At 31.7% G+C, this 18,252-nt stretch overlaps 1 protein-coding gene across 2 annotated transcripts; it reads left to right on the top strand.

The window, feature by feature from the left end:
• The first annotated feature begins 12,849 nt into the window (after window positions 1-12,849).
• On the top strand, window positions 12,850-16,365 carry LOC112288350 (delta(24)-sterol reductase). Of its 2 annotated transcripts, none has more exons than XM_024532464.3 (6): window positions 12,850-12,988; window positions 13,111-13,482; window positions 14,081-14,650; window positions 14,826-15,047; window positions 15,221-15,328; window positions 15,476-16,365. In XM_024532464.3, the coding sequence occupies exons 2-6, from the start codon at window positions 13,135-13,137 to the stop codon at window positions 15,923-15,925; spliced, it is 1,698 nt and encodes a 565-aa protein (XP_024388232.1). In that variant the 5' UTR covers window positions 12,850-12,988; window positions 13,111-13,134; the 3' UTR covers window positions 15,926-16,365. The 2 variants fall into 2 exon arrangements, with proteins under 2 accessions (XP_024388232.1, XP_024388233.1); XM_024532465.3 differs by having other exon boundaries at window positions 12,858-12,988; window positions 13,126-13,482.
• Window positions 16,366-18,252: the final 1,887 nt, after the last annotated feature.

The raw sequence follows: 18,252 nt of genomic DNA, 5'->3' as shown, positions 1-18,252 counted from the left end.
AAAAAATTTAAAAATTAAAATTTTAATAATTTTTTTCAGACATAGTATTATTAAATTTAATTATTTCATGAAGTTTTAATATTTTATGATAAGAATGTGCTTAGTTAAATTATGTAATAGCTAAATGTTAATAAATATTATTTTATAGATGTCTAAATTTGATAATTTAGTAATAAAATAATAATTAATTGAATATTTATTTTTAAATTAGTTTTTATGATGCAAAAATCTCTTATAGTATAAAGTTGTTAAAATTTTTAATTAAAGAAATTTAAATATTTATTTTAGAAGGATTAAAATTTATAAATGAAAATACACATTGAAAGGGTATATTTTTTAATAATTTTTACAATTTTTTAGAAAAAAATTAGATATTTTTACGTAATTAATATTTATTATTTTTCTATTCATTTAGTATTTTTTTTATTAAAATTTATTTAGAATACTTATTTAATCAAAACCACATGGTTTTTTTTTTAAAAAATAGTTGCAAAAAGTTCAATAATTTTTAGAAATAATTACCACTTATGGAAAAAGGTTATTTTATGCATTTAATATGATTTTGGAATTTTTTAATAATTTGATTAGTTTCTTTTAATAAAAATTATAAAAAAATCAATAAAAATTAATACTTATTATTTTTAACACTTTTAATCTCATACGTTTTATTTTTTTCATTTTAGTAAGAGGTGTTGATTGGCTGCCAAGGTATGATGTGTTTTTTTTAATTGCAATAAAGGCCATTGATTGGTTTTCAAGATATATTGTGTTTTTTTTTTTTTTTTTTTTTTTTATTCTTTTTTCAATTGGTTGCCAAAAAGACAATTTCAATGGAAGGCCTTTTGCATAAGTGACAATTGCAATATAAATAAACAAGTTGCAATGAAGAGCCCCTTGCAAAAGTAACAATTTCAATAAACACAAATTAAGTTGCAATAAAGAGCTTGCGGCAAAAGTGGCAATAAATACCACTCATATAAAAAATGACTTTGAGAATTTTTATGTAATGTCAAAAAATCCTATTGGTTGAAGTATTAAAGACCATTAATTGGATACTAATATATATATATATATATATATAGATAGATAGATAGATATATATATATTTTTTTCTTTATTTATTTATTTAATTACAATAAGAAACATTCATTGACTAATATAATATTATATATATATATATATATATATATATATATATTTTCTTCCATTGTCGTGTGGTAACACAATTATATAGTAAAAAATAATATGGATGTTATTATAGAAGAGTATAGTAGAAAGATGTAATAAAAAATAAGGATAACTAATAGAAAGGTAGTAAAAGTTTAGTCTTAATGCTGCCTTTTTATAGAAGGGACTTCTATTTACTTTGTAGAGACATAAATGAGCCAAATCAAAATAAATGAGATAAGAAATTAATATAGGCATGTTTAGAAGAAAGTTAACAATAGATTAAAGCAAAACTTATATCAAATTACCAAAAATTGATACTCAAAGAAGTCTGGTATAAAGATTTTTGTGGATTGAAGACTCAGAAATTAGAGTTTGAGGGTCAGTGATTGTTTCTAAGATCTTTAGAAATTTGCCAATCGAATTGAAGTAAAAATTATTTGTATAGATAGTAGACTTGATTTTCAACATTTGTATAAAATTAAAGAGCAATTAAATGGTTTAAAAAGAAAATGCCTACATCTCTAAATTCCAACTAATATCCTAATTGAACCTAAATCAAATATATTAAAAAATTTAGCATAAAAGTTGGAGTAAAAGGCTGCCCAATATCCAATTGGATTATCTTGGATTTCTTTGAATTAGTAAGTGCAATCAATTTCATCTTTCTTGTGCTTGTTTTTGACTAAGCTATTAAAAAGTGTGTAAAATTTGAGTTGATATCAAAGGTTTTTTCATTAATTGTTGAAATTTAAATTTTCTATGAGATTTGTTAAGAGTTTGTTTAAGATTTAGAATTTGATTAGGATTTGTTTAGAATTTGGTTTAGGCTTTGTTTGGGATTTAGAATTTCATTAGCATTTCAATTAGGATTTGACTTTAAGATTTGATTAAGGTTCAATTAGTATTTTAGAGTTTGACGTACGATTTGATTAAGATTCATTAAGGTTTCAATTAAGATTAAATTAGGATTTGATTAGAATTTCTATTTTAAATATTTCTTTAAGTTTTTTTTCTTTTATTTTTTTTGTTTTGTTTTTTTTTGTTTTTTCTACTTCTAATATTTATTTAATATTTTTGATATTTCTTTAAAGGTTTATTTTTATATTTTTTAAAGATTTCTTATTATTTTTCTTTCAGATAAGTTTAGGACTTCTTTGTGTTTCTTTTATGACTTCTTTTAAATTTGTTTTGTATTGGTCAAAGTTTGATTAGAATGATTAAGGTTTATTTAAAGTTTACTTTAGATTTTATTAGACTTGATAGGATTGTTGTTGCATTTCTACTTATCTTCTATAGCTAGGTGCATAGTGCATTTTCAAGCAAGAGTATATATGATATAACATTGCTCAAGGATACATTATGTTGCAATAAAGGAGTCTTTGAAGAAGTAAACATAATTTTTATTATTTATATGAAAAAATCAACTTTAAGCATTTATGTGTAGTATCAAAAATTTCCATTGAAATTGTATGTAGTTACAATGAGGTTCTTATATAACTATTTTGTGTATAGTTATAGTGAGATTCTTATATAATATGGTTGTTGACATATATTGTATGTTGCATATGATTAAATGTGAGAATTGGCTCCAATATAACAATCTAAATATATTAAGTGCCCTCTTAAAAGTAATAAAATAATAATATCCAATGAAGAGCCAACATTATGTGTAAGAACACAAATTCTTTAATTAAGATTTGGATTTGTTTTCACATTACATGTCATACATTGCAAATGTTTGTATTCACGTTGATGTTTGCATTTATAATTATATAATTGACACTTTTGAATATTATTGAATAATACTAATCATGTATATGGCTTTTAAAAGAAACAATGATATAAATGGCAACCTTTATTTTTATTACTACTAACATATATTGTGTGCTATATATGATTTGATGTGAGAATTGGTTCCATTTTCCTACCAATATAGCAATTTAAATGCGTTGTGTGCCTTCTTCAAAGCAATAAAGTAGAAATACCTAATATATTATATGACATCTAAAAAAAATACAAATTCATAGCAACAAAAACTTTACAAAAAGTCAGGAGCAACAATAAGAAGTATTATGAACATACATATTTATACTAATATTTATCTATATGATTAAGTAGAAGTAGATAAAAATAAATTAATTTCATAATATTTTTTAGAGATATTTTTTAGAAGCTTTATAAACATTACTTTGACTTTAAATGTATTTGTAGTTGATTGATAGGTTAGAAACTTGGTCAAGAAGTTAACCACGTATTGGTGGCTTCTGGAACAAGCTAACTATGTGGCTACATATAAAAAGTGATTTACAAGTTAAGATACATGACTTACAAAGTCAACACGTTTTAAAGGTCGTATAGGACATTGCCACATAGCTCCTAGTTAAGAATATATATAAAAGCAAAAGTAAAGCCTTCTTCACTTTTGTCAACACTATCATATTATATTATTGTCTTGCTTAAAAATGCACTAGGTGCTTAAGTTTGGAAGATAAATAGAAATGTAAGAACAATCCTACTAAATCTAATAGAATCTTAAATAATCTTAGGTATATCTTAATAATCTTAATCAAACTTTGACTAATGCAAAATAAATTTTAAAAAAATTATAAAATAAATGTAAAAATCTAAAAGAAATATTAAAAATAAAAACTTTAATATAATCCTAATTAAAATCTTAATTGAATTTCAATCAAATTTTAGGTCAAATCCTAGATCAAATCCTTACTAAAATCCTAATTTAATCTTAATTAAATCCTAAATCAAATCTTAATGAAATCCTATATTTTAGATAAATTGTAAATAAGTTTTAAATCAAATCCTCATAAAATCCTATATTTTAGATAAATCCTAAATAAGTTCTTAACCAAATCCTAAATAAATCTTAGACCAAATCCAAAACCAAACCCTAATCAAATCCTAAATCTTAAACAAACTCTTAACAAGTCCTATAGCAAATGGAACCTCAACAACTAATAATCAAACTGTTAATATCAACTCAAAATTTTCATACTTTTCAATATCTTAGTAAAAAACAAGTATAAGAAAGATGAAATCAATCATACTTACCAATTGAAAGAAATACAAGATAATCCAATCAGAAGTTAGGCGGCCTCCTACTTCAATCTAAATGTTGAACTTTCAATGCCAATATCTCCTTGAACCATTGAATTACTCTCAAATTTTATCTAAAATATTTAAATTTGAGTCTAGTATCTATATAATTTTTTTCACTTCAATCTAATTGAAAGATTACTTAAGATCTTAGAAATACTCATTGACCTTCAAACTCCAATTTTTAAGACCTCAATCTACAAAAATCTTTATACACTTTTATCTAACTCTTTGATTGACTTCAAAATTTGTACATGCATTTTCAACTAGCACACCAATACATCATTTAAAATTCATCTATAATTACATTAAAAAACTAAAGAAACCTTCAATCTTATAAAAAAAATTATTTTTCAAAATCTAAACCAATTAAGAACTTTATTAATTTTAAAAATATTTCAAAAACTCAATATTAGTTTAATTGATATAAAAATATTATTTAAAAATTTATATTCAAGTTTGCTCTCAAAATCCATTCTTTAATCTATTAAAGATCCTTGAAATTACCATATAGATGTGATATATGCCTCCACGTCTTATTTCAATCAAGGTTGGAAATTAGTCTTCTTTAAATAATAATTTTTGATAATTTGATATAAATTTTACTTTATTCTATTGTTAATTTTTTTTTCTAAATATGCTTATATTAATTTTTTATTTTATTTACTTTGATTTGGCTCATTTATGTTTCTACAAAATAAATATAATTTCCTTCTATAAAAAAATAATATTAAGACTAATACTTTTATTACCTTTTCATCCTCTATCTTTATTTTTTTACTACATCTTTCTACTAGGCTTTTCTATAATAACATCCATATTTTTATTTTTTACTATATAGTTGCATTATCACATGACAACAATTCTTATTATAATTGGATTAACGTGTTTTCCAATATATCATGCTCTTTGAAAACCATTTCTTATTTTGTGTTTGCATTGCTTCTTTAAACAATGCTAAGTAATGTACTAGGATTTTCTACAATATATGTACAAACCTACTTGACGACAATAAGTCTTTTCTTTATTAAAAAGAAATTTATAATGTATCATATCAATTTGTATAGACTTTGGCTTAGACAATTAAGCTTCCAAAAACTTAGAAAGTATTATCATGTCTTGACTTCTATCTCTCTAATTAAATCTTTATTCTTAGCATCTTTTAAAGAATCAATTGTGACATGCAATCACTTAAGCAATAAATTTCTCCAATGAATTTACTCCTGATATTGTCAATGAAAAAATCTTTGTTATTATCTTTCAACTTATATCAAAATTGATTGTTAAAGGCTTTATGATTCCAATCCATGTTCTATGCAAGATTTTGGAGCTCATTAATATATTTGGTTGCTAAAAATGATCCTTGTCATAGAAATACAAGCTTAATTTTTATTATCTTTATTCCATCATTTTATATAAACATGACCATAAACACTTCCAAAAATAAATTTAAATCATAGAGTAGTTGTGTATAGTTTTCCATTAAAGGTACAAATCAAGAAAGATCACTTTTAAAAAAAAGTACTCCTATGAATCCCACTTGAGTATAATTATGAAAATATTGAAAAAGAGACAACCTCAAATAGAGCTTTACTTATTGTAAAAATCCTCAAAATTTTGATCTTATTCCATCAAACTTCTCTGGCATACTTTCAATGTCATCCATATACTTGTAGTAAAAAGATTCCTTAGATTCAATTCTAAATTTGGTCTACTTGATTCTCTTAATTGTTCAATTTTTGGCACAAATTTTGAACTTTATTATTAATTTCTTTTATGTATGTACCTTTATGATTTATATTAAAAATACATAAATTTTTTAACCTAATAATATTGATAAATTTGTGAAGATTTGTAATAATTACAAATCTATTTTTATTTTTATTAAGAATAGTATTTATAATTTTTTCTTCCAAAGACAACTCAAACAAATGCAAAAAAATTAATTAAAAGAGGATATTTTACAATCTCTAATATTAAATAAAAATTTCTATAAAGAAGAGTAATCAATTCTTTTTAAGGAAAAAAATTAATATTAGAAAATTAAAAGTTAGATTTAAGGTAAATAATATGCAATCTTCAAAAAAACAACAATAGAAGTGGAATAATCCACTCACTTCAAGAACAAGACATGAACAATGAGCTAGAATTCTTATCAAATTATCAACAATATGAATCTCAAAGAAAAGAAATCTTGGTATACTCCTGTGTAACTTTAAAAGATCAAAAAAATACTTAAAGATAGTAATATATTGAACTAGAATGGCTATTGCTAAAGAAAAGAAGACTAGAAAGTTTTGAAATAAAAATAATAACTAAAAAGATACTGGCAAGAGTGAAAAAGGCTTTACTCTTGCTTCTAAATATATTATCTAATTAAGAGCAACATGACAATGTTCTATAAAACTCCAAATACATGTTGACTTTGTAAGACACATGTTTTAACTTATAAGCCAAGTTTCTTATATGTGCACCATATTATTTGCTTATATTACGAGCTATCAACACATGCAATATGTGGCTAGTTTGTTGGCTAAGTTTCAAACCTACCAATCAACTACAAACATGTATAAAATCAAATACGCATCTATGAAGCTTCTAAAAAGCTTTATCACGAGACAATATCAAATCTATCCAAATTTATCTTCTATCTAATATTTTTTATATATGTATATATATATATATTTATATATATGTATATATATATTTATATATATGTATATATATATTTATATATATGTATATATATATGGATAGAAGTACATCTTTTATTCCAACTTGAGTAAATTTGTTAAGGTATTGAGAACGATGCAATTTGAAAAAGAACTTCACTTATTGTAGAAATTTTTAAAACTTTGATCTTATTTTGTCAAATTTTTTTAGCATAATTATTCATACCTCCCTCATATTTATAGAAATAGGATTTTTTGCATTCAATTGTGAACTTAATCTATTTGCTTCTTTCAATTACACAACTTTTTGGCATAGGATGTAAACTTCTTTGTTGACTTCTTTCATAGGCCTAGAAATAATACCTCCATATGAACTAAAATAAACCTCAATTAATTGGAAGTCTATTCTAACTCACAATAAGTAAATTGACTATATGAATTTAAAATAAAGCTATTATTTAAATTCTAATCTACTTATTATTTTTCCTTCTTAAAATACCAAGTTATTAAATAAATCCTCTAACATTACTTACATTCATAATGATAATTCACTCCTTAACTTCATGCAAAATAATTCCTTCTTTTATTTCTAATTAGATAATTTGGTTTAATTTTTTTATTTAATTTTTTTTATTATTATTATTTATTAGGTAGTTTTTATTCATTTTTGTATTATTTTATTATTTTATTATTTTTTAAAAATATATAAATTTTTTCTTTTTAATTAATTGATGGTAAAAATAATTAATTAAGTTATTATATTTAATCTATAATAACTATAAATTTCTGAAAGGTTGGATTAAAAATTAAAAGTTAAAAGATAAAAGTAAATTTAAAAAATTAAAAGTAAAGTAAAAATAAAAATAAATTAAAGTTTAAAAAATTAAAAGTAAAAGTAAAAAGAAAAAGATTAAAAGTTAAAAATTAAAGCCAATAATGAATATAGAAGTTACAAGTTATTGTAAAAAATAAAAGAAAAGAAAATAGAAGAAAAAATAAATAAAGAGAGGTATAAGTGGAAATACCTTGACAATGCCAAAGGATTGAGGGAAGCACCCCCTTTTTATTCCAAAATTTGCCAAAAATCCTAATTAGCTCCAAATCCAGTGATTTTTGTTGTGGTGGAAATTCAACTTGGTGATGAATTGAATTTCCACCACAACAAAAATTTCAACAATGAAAGCTTAGCTTAAAGATGCTTGTACTTCTAAAATTTTAAAATTATCCCATTAAGTGGAACTGAGGAATGCCTTTTCAAAGTTGGGTTATTGACATTGTCAAGGCAGCCACTCTCTTTGTATTCAAAAATTTACCAAAAATTTAGTTCAACTCCAAATTGAGCAGGCCTTAGCTCGTTGGAAAGCTAATAACAATGGCTAAGTGATGAAAAATCTTCACTTACAAATCATAAAAAACCACAGACTGATTGAAGGAAATCAGAGGCCCTTCAAACCCTTTTAACTATGGAAATGGTTAGTAACCACTGATTGCAAACGGGTGCCTTTCAAACCACAACAACCACCACCCACAACACAAAATCAATGCTCATATGTTCTTAAAGTTCACAATGAGATCTAAGATCAAGAAATAAGCAAAAAAATAAGATTAGGGCTAAGGTTGAGACCACACGTTGGCATAGCTTCTCCTTCATCAAAAGAAAGAGAGAGAGAGACTTGGGAAACCAAACCACTCTTATACAATTGAGTGGTGGCTTTTGGAAGGGCAGCCACATCTCCACCCTTGATCTCTAAGTTCCCTAATGTAGATCTATGGCCTTCCTTCATCTAAGAGCTAATTTCGTAACCAAGGTTGATGGCTCTTGTAAGTGGGAAAAAAAATGCTTTTTGATAAATCTAACTTAACCATTGTGTTTAAAATATCTTTTTATGCTAAGATTGACTACTCACATGTTTCAATCTATGCTCCTTTGCAACTTTTATGAAGGTTTTTTACTTACAAGGATTTAGGTAATATTTGTAAAATTCTTCAAAAAATGAGAATTTCATTTCTCTATTTGTACTTTGAAGGAAAGGATGCTGATCTTTTTTTTTTTACTCCACATGGTACATTTGATACCTCCATTGCATTTGAAAGGCTTCCATAATTTAGAAGAATCATTTTGCCACTTGGATTTGTTGAATTTGGAAAAAATCTCCAAATCCATCATAATTTAACCTCATTAGTTTTTTTTTTTTTTTTTTTTTTTTTTTTTGACACCAAGACTACTTCCTTTGTAATTCTTCTACTATTAGCTAACTAGAAAAATATAGTCTTTATAGTTTCTTCTTACTAAACTCTATCCTAGATTGTATGTCCGCTACTAGTAATTTATTTTCTATTTTTTTCTAAAATTCTAATATTAACTCATAAAATTTGTGTTTAAAGCACAATAAGTTCATTTTTATACTAAATATCAAAGTGAGTCAATTCAATGGCTCACATTCCATGGTTCATACTAGAAATATATAAGATTTCAATTCTAAGAGTATTGAGAAGCTCAAGAAGATTGCAATAGTTGCAAATCTATTTTCACTTTTGCCGTAAGTAGCATCTATATATATATTTTTTATAGAAAAATTAAATAATTTTATAAGTCAAATTAAAAGAAGATAATCCGCAACCTCAAATATTAAATAAAAATTTCTATGAAGAAGAGTAATCTACTTTTTTAAAGAAAAATAATTAATATTTAAAAAACTAAAAGATAGTTTAAAGATAGTCTATAATCTTCAAAATATAACAATAGAAGTATGATAATCTATTCATTTTTAAAATAAAAAAAACAACAAGTTAGAATTTTTGTCAAACTATCAAGTACTTAAATCTTGAAGAACTTAAAAGACCAATAGACTCTTGTGTCATTCAAAAAGATTGAAAAATCACTCAAAGATGATATAATATTAAACTAAAATACTTATTATTAAAGACAAGAATACTAGAAAGTCTTCAAATAAGATTAAAGAATAAAAAAGTATTGATAAGAGTGAAAAAGACTTTATTTTTTCCTCTATACATTATCTAATTAGGAGCTATGTGGCAACATTTTGTATGACCTCTAATACATGTTTAATTTGTTAAACACATGTCTTAACTTACAAGGCAAGTTTCTTATATGTGTACCATATTGTTAGCTTGTACTATAAGCTATTCACATGTGCGACACATGGCTAATTTGTTGGCTAAGTTTCTAATGTACCAATCAACTATAAACATGTATAAAATCAAATACATGTCTATGAAATTTCAAATGAGCTTTGTTACAAGATAATATCAAATCTACATGCATTTTCTTTCTATCTAAGACTTCTTATTTATATATATATATATATATATAGTTGTGATACAAATCTATGTAGTTATCAATATCTTTAATATTATGCAATATCTTCATGGTTATAGAGACTTGGATAAAATGTTTGTATACAATATAACAAAAATTATAGATTGCTCCTTATGTGAGCTAATGGAGACTTTAGATATTATTTTTGGTGGAAAAATGATAATCTTTGGTAGCAACTTTTGGCAATATGTTCTTATGATCTTATGTAGCTTAATTACCTATTGACACTACATCACTTTATTGGTTATACTTATAGGCAACAATGACCAAACTTACCCTTACCAGGAAAACACAACTTTGAAATGATTTGGTCTTACAACTATTTGCTAAATGTCTACTTGCTATGGTGAATGGTCATGCATTTGGTATATATGGATCACATAGTATTATGGAGGGAAATGCACTGCCAATAGTTGGTTAAGTGATTGCATTATTTATAAAAATTAAATACTCTATTACACTAAAAATCTTCATTAATGACATATTTTTTTCTTTTGTTTCATATTATATGACAAAAGAATACATGGATGGATGGACCATTTTGATGCCAAAAAACATCTTGATCAATAAAAATAATGCTATCATTGAGAACCTTATTCCAAGCTATGAATACATGTTTTATTGGTGGACACTATTGCTCATTAGTATAATTAATTAATAACATAAGAAGCCAAGTTTTTGAACATTATTATGGCTGTGAGTGTTTCATTACTATTTAGCATTGAAAATTAAAATTCCTATGATATTTTTGTGCAATTTAGATCAAATAGGTGGTCTTTCTAATGAAATGCACATGATTGTTTAATGACTTGCCTTTTAATTTATTGTTGTACAAATTAGCATAGGCATTGATATTAAAAATTTAATAACTATATCTAAAATTACAACTCCAAAAAGTACCATGAATTGGCCATTTACACTTATGCATAGGTAGTTTCCTCTTTAGCTTGTGTTTGCAATGACCATAAATAAAGTACAATGATAAACTATAAGCATTGTGGTCTCTATCTACTACACCTTTTTTTCACTCAAGAGCAATTGTATGTGGAATTATTACATGTAAGCAATTTAAATCCAGTGTTTGTAAGTTGTTTGCTTGAATAATAGACAATAAATGTAGTGTGTAATGAATTCTTGAGATGGCATTGGTTGAGATGTAAGGACTTACAATGGTTTAAAAGGTTGAAAATCCTTGGCACTAAGCCTAAAATGGCTACCATAATTGCTACTATAATATAATAGTGGTATAAAACCAAAGCAATCAACAAAGAATTATATGGCAAAATAATACAACATTAATAGATTGTGTGGCAAAACAACAAAGATTGTGTTGTTTTATATTTTTCTATTTTATATTTTACTATTTAATATTTTTGATGTTTTTCTATTTTGTATTTTGTTGTTTTACATTTTTCTTGTTTTGTATTTTGTGTCTTTTATATAAAATTGTTTAAAAGTTTAAATGATTGATTATAAATGCAAAATAAATGAGTTTAATCTTATACAAAAAAAAATTATATAAATTGTGTAGCATCAAAGAATAATTTGAAATTAATCATCTAACTGAGATGATGTCATTTCAATTACATAAACAATTTCAAATTACTCATTGACACTATACAGTCTACTTAACTTTATTTTTATTGCAGTAAGGGGCACTAATTGACTATTGAGGTATATTGTGTTTTCATGTATATAAATTTTTTAATATTTAATTACAAATTGGCCACATGGTATCAAAAAACTTCACAACTTCATTCACCTTCATTGCAATTTCATTCACCTTCTTTGCAACTTTACTCACCTTCTTTGCAACTTTATTCACCTTTATTGAAACTTCATTCACCTTCATTGCAATTTCATTCACCTTCTTTGCAACTTTACTCACCTTCTTTGCAACTTTATTCACCTTTATTGAAACTTCATTCACCTTCATTGCAATTATTACTTCTGCAAAAGCTCTTTATTGCAACTTCATTTGACTTCATTGCAACTTCATGTTAGCTATTAGTCAACCTTGTAATTTTTTATTTTTATTTTTATTTTATTTTTAACCTTTTTTTGGTTTGCATTAGCACCCAAACATGAACATATTATGCAAGCTTCTGAAAATCCATGCAGGCTCTTGATAAACTCACAGTTTATGAAATGTTATGAAATTTTTATATTTGTGAACTTTTTGTGTATTTAGTGGACAAAATTTATTTAAACCAAAAATGTACTCAAAGTTGGCAAAGCCAATGGGTTTAAACACTCATACGTACGTACGTACGTATATATATATATATATATATATAGCAATGTTTGGTTATGAAAATATTCACGCTGTAATTTGACTTGTTCCAACTCAGTGAAGGTATCAGCCGCCGCTTGTCATACAACCTCTTTCACAGTCTCCGATGGGCGGACGGGCGCGGGCTGGGCCGGGCCAAGGGGGATGGAGGGAGGCCGGGCGGGGCGAGAGCGGCAGGTCCAGTCGTCCCGGCGAACCCAGCTTACGGCGACGCCAGGGCCTCGGCGACTGCGACGCAATGCGACGACGACGCTCGATTCGGCCTCACGGGGATCAGTTTCTACCCCCTCGCCCAGTCGCCACAGCCTACACATTGCCGCGCACCATTCTGCAGGCTTTTATTCGGCGTCTTTTGGTGCAAATTTCGCCTCAATCGGCTGTTAAAACAGCTGCGGGTGCACTGTATGACTTTCGTTTCCTTTCATGTTGGGGTGGTGCTTGGGAGTTCTTGACGTGTAATTGAGCTTTTCTTTCTGTTGAGATGATCGACGGTTTTTGAGATAAAATTTCAATTTCGGTTGCAGTGGTGCTGGCTGCAGGATTGTGCAATGTCTGACCTCAGGAAGCCCTTGCGGCCCAAGAAGGCCAGGTCCTGGGTGGACTGGGCTGTGAAGTTGCGGTGGATTCTCGTTATCTTCGTGGTGCTCCCCGTTTCCGTGAGCTTCGCCATCTGTGCAAGGTCCCGAGAACTATGGTCGGCGTGGAAGTCGGAGAAGAAGCGTCAGAAGGAGCACGACGAGAATGTGGAGAAAGTCATCAAGCGTCTCAAGTCAAGAGATCCTGCCCATGATGGCCTCGTTTGCACAGCCAGGAGGCCCTGGGTCGTCGTAGGCATGCGGAATGTGGATTACAAGCGTGCTCGCCACTTTGAAGTCGATCTCAACGACTTCAACCAGGTTGCCTTTCTATGTTGAATTTTTGAGTGACGTTGTTGGCAACGTCTTGAAAATTAACAGAGTCCGTGCAATTTGATGAAGATGCTATTTTCTGCTGCATGCTACTTTTCGTCTCGGTGGAGTTTCATTGTTGTTGAATACTCCCTAGACGAAGGTCAATGTATAGAACGTCCGATTCTTCTTCATGCATTTCCTTTAATAGCTTTACGAGAGAGAGAGCAGATTATTTTTAATTTTTTAATTTTTTAAAATGTAATCGTTTATTTGTTATTTTTCATTCCGAGAATTCTAACATGTTCTCTATCTCCAGCTTTGATGGTGATGCTGGAATATGTCCTTAGGACCTATCGATTGCAGTCTCTTCAATCCATGTCTGAATATCTGGTATTTGGAGAGCTGCAGAATGTTTTGTCGTCTCATTCCTTTTTTTTTTTTCTTTTTTTTTCTTTTTTTTTCTTTTTTTTCTCTGCTTCCTCTCTACATACATTTCCTTGAGAGGCTTCTGTGATCAGCATTCCCGACTTCAGCGGAGTTCGAATATAGCATTTCTGGGCACTATGGGATGCTGATGATGCAGGTGTAACTGTTCATGTGCCAGATTTTGGAGATTGACAGAGAGAACATGATTGCCCGAGTTGAGCCTTTGGTGAACATGGCGCAGATCACACGAATGACAATCCCGATGGGCCTTTCCCTTGCAGTTGTTGCCGAGTTGGACGATTTGACAGTCGGAGGTCTCATTAACGGCTACGGAATTGAAGGAAGCTCTCACATCTACGGTCTCTTCGCTGACACCTGCGTCGCCTATGAGATTGTTCTTGCTGATGGGCGGCTTGTACGCGTAACAGCAGATAACGAGTTCTCTGATTTGTATTACGCCATTCCCTGGTCTCAGGGTACTCTGGGATTGCTGGTGGCCGCTGAGATCAAGTTGATTGAAGTCGGCCCTTACATGAGATTGACATACAGTCCTGCTAGAGGCAATCTGCAGGAGCTCGCCCAGGCTTACAATGACACATACATTCCCCGAGATGGCGATCAAGACAATCCTGAGAAAGTGCCGGACTTCGTCGAATCTATGGTCTATAGCGAGTCAGAAGCGGTGTGCATGTCAGGTCGATACGCGGGTAAAGAAGAGGCTAAACGAAAGGGTAACAAGATCAATAATGTACGTTTACTTTTACGTTGCCCAACCAAGGGTGTGTAAGATCTGTGTCTTGATGATTCTCTCGCTCACTCCCAAGTTCAGCGGTTCTCTGAATGCTTATTATTTGCTGCATTTCCCGTGCTCTTTGTAATATTATTGTAACGTTGATTTGTCGTATGCGTGGGTGCTGGTGCAGCAAGGCCGGTGGTTCAAGCCTTGGTTTTACCAGCATGCACAGACGGCTCTGAAGAGAGGCGAATTCGTTGAGTACATCCCAACACGAGACTATTACCATCGCCACACCCGCAGCCTTTATTGGGAGGGCAAGCTCATCCTTCCCTTCGGTGACCAATTCTGGTTCCGATTACTGATGGGATGGATGATGCCGCCGAAGGTTTCCCTTTTGAAAGCAACTCAGGTGTATATGAGAACAGTCAACTGAGCCATTTGTTAACCGTGCTTGTATTTTATGATTCTCGCATAATCACGATAAGTTATGGTAAGAGAGCGTGCATGTGACGCTTCGGAGTATTGACCCTGAGGTAGGAGTTTGGCATTGGCATCGGCATTGACTTTACTGTTTGTTTTCAGGGTGATGCTATCCGCAACTACTACCATGAACGTCATGTCATTCAGGATATGCTCGTACCTTCGTACAAGGTGGGGATGGCTCTTGAATTCAACGACCGTGAATTCGAGGTGAGCTTTTACGACTTGTTGCGAGAACGACATTTTTCCAAGGCACGGTTAACTAGGCCTTGTGGAATTCAGACGGTCTCTCTCTGACTTATTATGACGAGCGGAATTTTCAAGCTATCTATCGTTTTGCTTCCTTCTCTTTGGCAGGTGTACCCAATTTGGCTATGCCCTCACCGTCTTTTCAAGCACCGAATGAGAACCCAGATCAACCCTGAGCCCGGGTTCGAGTTTGCTGGACGCCCTGGCGACACACCGTTTGCTCAGATGTACACTGATGTCGGCGTTTACAACACACCCAGATGCGTATTTCAGGGTGAGGAGTTTGACGGTATAGCTGCCGTAAAGAAGATGGAAGCTTGGATGATTGAGAACCACTGCTACCAACCCCAGTACTCAGTCTCTGAGCTCAACGAGCGCGACTTCTGGCGCATGTTCGACCCTACCTTGTACCAGCAGTGCCGAGAGAAATACAAAGCAGTTGGCACCTTCATGAGTGTGTACTACAAGTGCAAAAAGGGAAAGAAGACCGAGAAGGAAGTGGCCGAGGAAGAAGCCAAGGTCACGGAGACCACTTATGCCGATATTGAGAAGTCTTGAGCAGTCCCATTTTTTTAGTTCAGCAAAAGACATCATTGTACAACCATCGACTTCCTTGCTGGTTGTTCAATGGAGACTCTTGTTCCCTGACAAGTCCGCAACTTTTTGCCTACGTAAAACCCATCGAACCGTGACATCCGAGGGCACAAAGACTGGTCAGTTTGGTTCCGCTCCTGTCAGCGTTGGGTAGTATTTTTAGGAGAATTTTTGGGCACAACCTAACAGTCACTCCAGACACGTGTAGAATCCGCAGCGCCACTGTTTTCGGGTTGGTTTGTGAAGTTTCACTCTGCTTTCTCTTTGTAGCTGAGTCTCGACAACTCTAACAACCTTCTTTACGATATTAAATAATTTCAATCGTGGACCTCCAGTGTCAATGTAATTCTCTTCTCCGATGGAGTTCTCAAAATAAAATTAAGATGATGTCAGCTCTTCAGCAAGCGTTGTGCACGTTCATTTCCAGGTCACATCCACCTAATTGTCATGGGTTCTCCTCTCTGTCACCAACTTCTGAGATTCTGCATAGAAGTTTGATTTTAAGATAACATTCATGAGGATGATGAACAATAAACAACTCCTTCAATCTGATCATCCATTGGAGGCCTTTCAACAGAGGGTATAGGAGTGGTATGAGCTCCAGAGCCGTGATTCCTGCGACCCTAGCTGTGGAGAAATGCTTTGCCTCATTGGCACGGCCTGCAGGGTCCTCCCCCTCAAGTCTGTAACGATCTCATCGTCCGGCGCGTCCATGTGAGAGGCCATTAATGCCATCTGAACTGTCCCCGAGGACTCCTGAATAAAGCTCTTAAATGCTTGTGTTGTGGTCCTTTAATGTTGCCAAATTCTTACCACATCACGAGGAAGCAAATCAACATCCTCTTGTCCTTCTAACAATGATGTCAACAACAAATCCGGCTGGTGGTGTTTCAGTGGAAACAAGTGACAATGAGGTAGCCGACCCGGAAAACTCGCAATTGTCATGGGGGGACGCGATGAAGCTCCGGAGGCGCCAGTGCGCCAGCACTGCGACTTTCCGTAGCGGACCACAGGTTCATCGTGTTCGAGTTACGTTTTGGTCCAATTTTCAACTGCAAGCAAGGTTGGTGGTAACAAGCATGGGTAAGCATGCCATGATACACCCAACTGTGCCGACCGTGGAAGAAAAGCTTCCTGTTGGCAACACCAAGAGCAATACGGGTTACTTACTACACATCGATGCACTTGCGGTCCAAGTCGACCAAGAGTTGATGAAGCAGGAGATTGAACACCTCCAAAAACATCTTATCGTGGCAATTTTGTTGGGGGTAAGCAGCCTCCTCTTGTCTTGGCTAAATGGCTTGATTCTATTAAAATGCAGGTAGGTGACTCGGTAGCATTAGGGAGGGACCTGGGGCAGGGTTTCTTTCAGATCCTTTGCCCTTATCAACCAACCACCGAGAAAATGCTTATGCACACTCCGCATAGATCAAGGTGGGGCACATGTATTCTCCAAACATGGAGGCCAGGCCAAGAGGCCTTAGAGTCCCGACTTGGGTCACATTAAGGTCTATCATGGGAAAATTTATGAAAGTAGCCTCGCCAATTGCGGAAGGCCTCGGAGTCTTCTTCGGCAGTGACACCCGAAATGCAAGCTTGGCAGATTAGCGTTATTATGTGGCTATGGAAGCTGGAGTCGGGTGGAGGACCTTGCTTTCAGTTACAAATGACTTGATAGGCTCTGTCTCGGTGATTATAATGGACTATTGAAATCTCTCAATCAGATGCTGGTTCTGTTTAAGCATCGATCACTTGGTCAGGACTGCAAGGGTACCAAACCACAAAAAGGGAACTCAGGAGGAGAGGCAATAGCAACGTCAAATGAGCAAGTTGCAGTTCCAACCTGGATCCCATCACAGGAGCCTTTGCCCTCTTCTTGCGGAGATAAGGAGGTGGTATTCTCTTCTCCCTTGCCTCTAGCTACGGGGCAGAATCTAAGTATGTTTGTTGGATCGTCAGGATCATCGACGAAAAATCAAAAGAGTACACCGGCAATGTCAAGTAGAGACAAAGAACGATCATTGAATCATTATTTTAATGGTGACTTCAAACTCACCCCCGAATATAAGTGGAATGGATGGGAAAAGGTCCACCGAAAAAAAAAAAAAAAAGAAAAAAAAAAAAAAGAAAGACCACGAGGAGAGGACTCAAACAACAGCAAAGTAACGCCGTCACTTTAAGCATTCCGTGAGCAATGGTGCAGAAAACCCGCAGAGAGAGGAGGGGACAACAATGGGCTTTGATTAATCATTTGTCCCACAATCCCCCCCTCCTCGAGTAAATGATAGTCT

The sequence above is a fragment of the Physcomitrium patens genome, chromosome 11 (assembly GCF_059467195.1).
Source record: "Physcomitrium patens ecotype Gransden chromosome 11, ASM5946719v1, whole genome shotgun sequence".
NCBI lineage: Eukaryota > Viridiplantae > Streptophyta > Bryopsida > Funariales > Funariaceae > Physcomitrium > Physcomitrium patens.
The sequence above is the reverse complement of the archived record's forward strand: the minus strand, read 5'-3'. Positions and strand labels throughout refer to the sequence as shown.

Bases quoted from the DNA above. Each gene is read 5' to 3' on its own strand.
- LOC112288350 (XM_024532464.3), top strand. From the start codon at position 13,135: ATGTCTGACCTCAGGAAGCCCTTGCGGCCCAAGAAGGCCAGGTCCTGG. The intron at 14,651-14,825 runs GTACGTTTACTT...GTGCTGGTGCAG, and splicing joins AGGGTAACAAGATCAATAAT to CAAGGCCGGTGGTTCAAGCC. The intron at 15,048-15,220 runs GTGTATATGAGA...GTTTGTTTTCAG, and splicing joins CCCTTTTGAAAGCAACTCAG to GGTGATGCTATCCGCAACTA.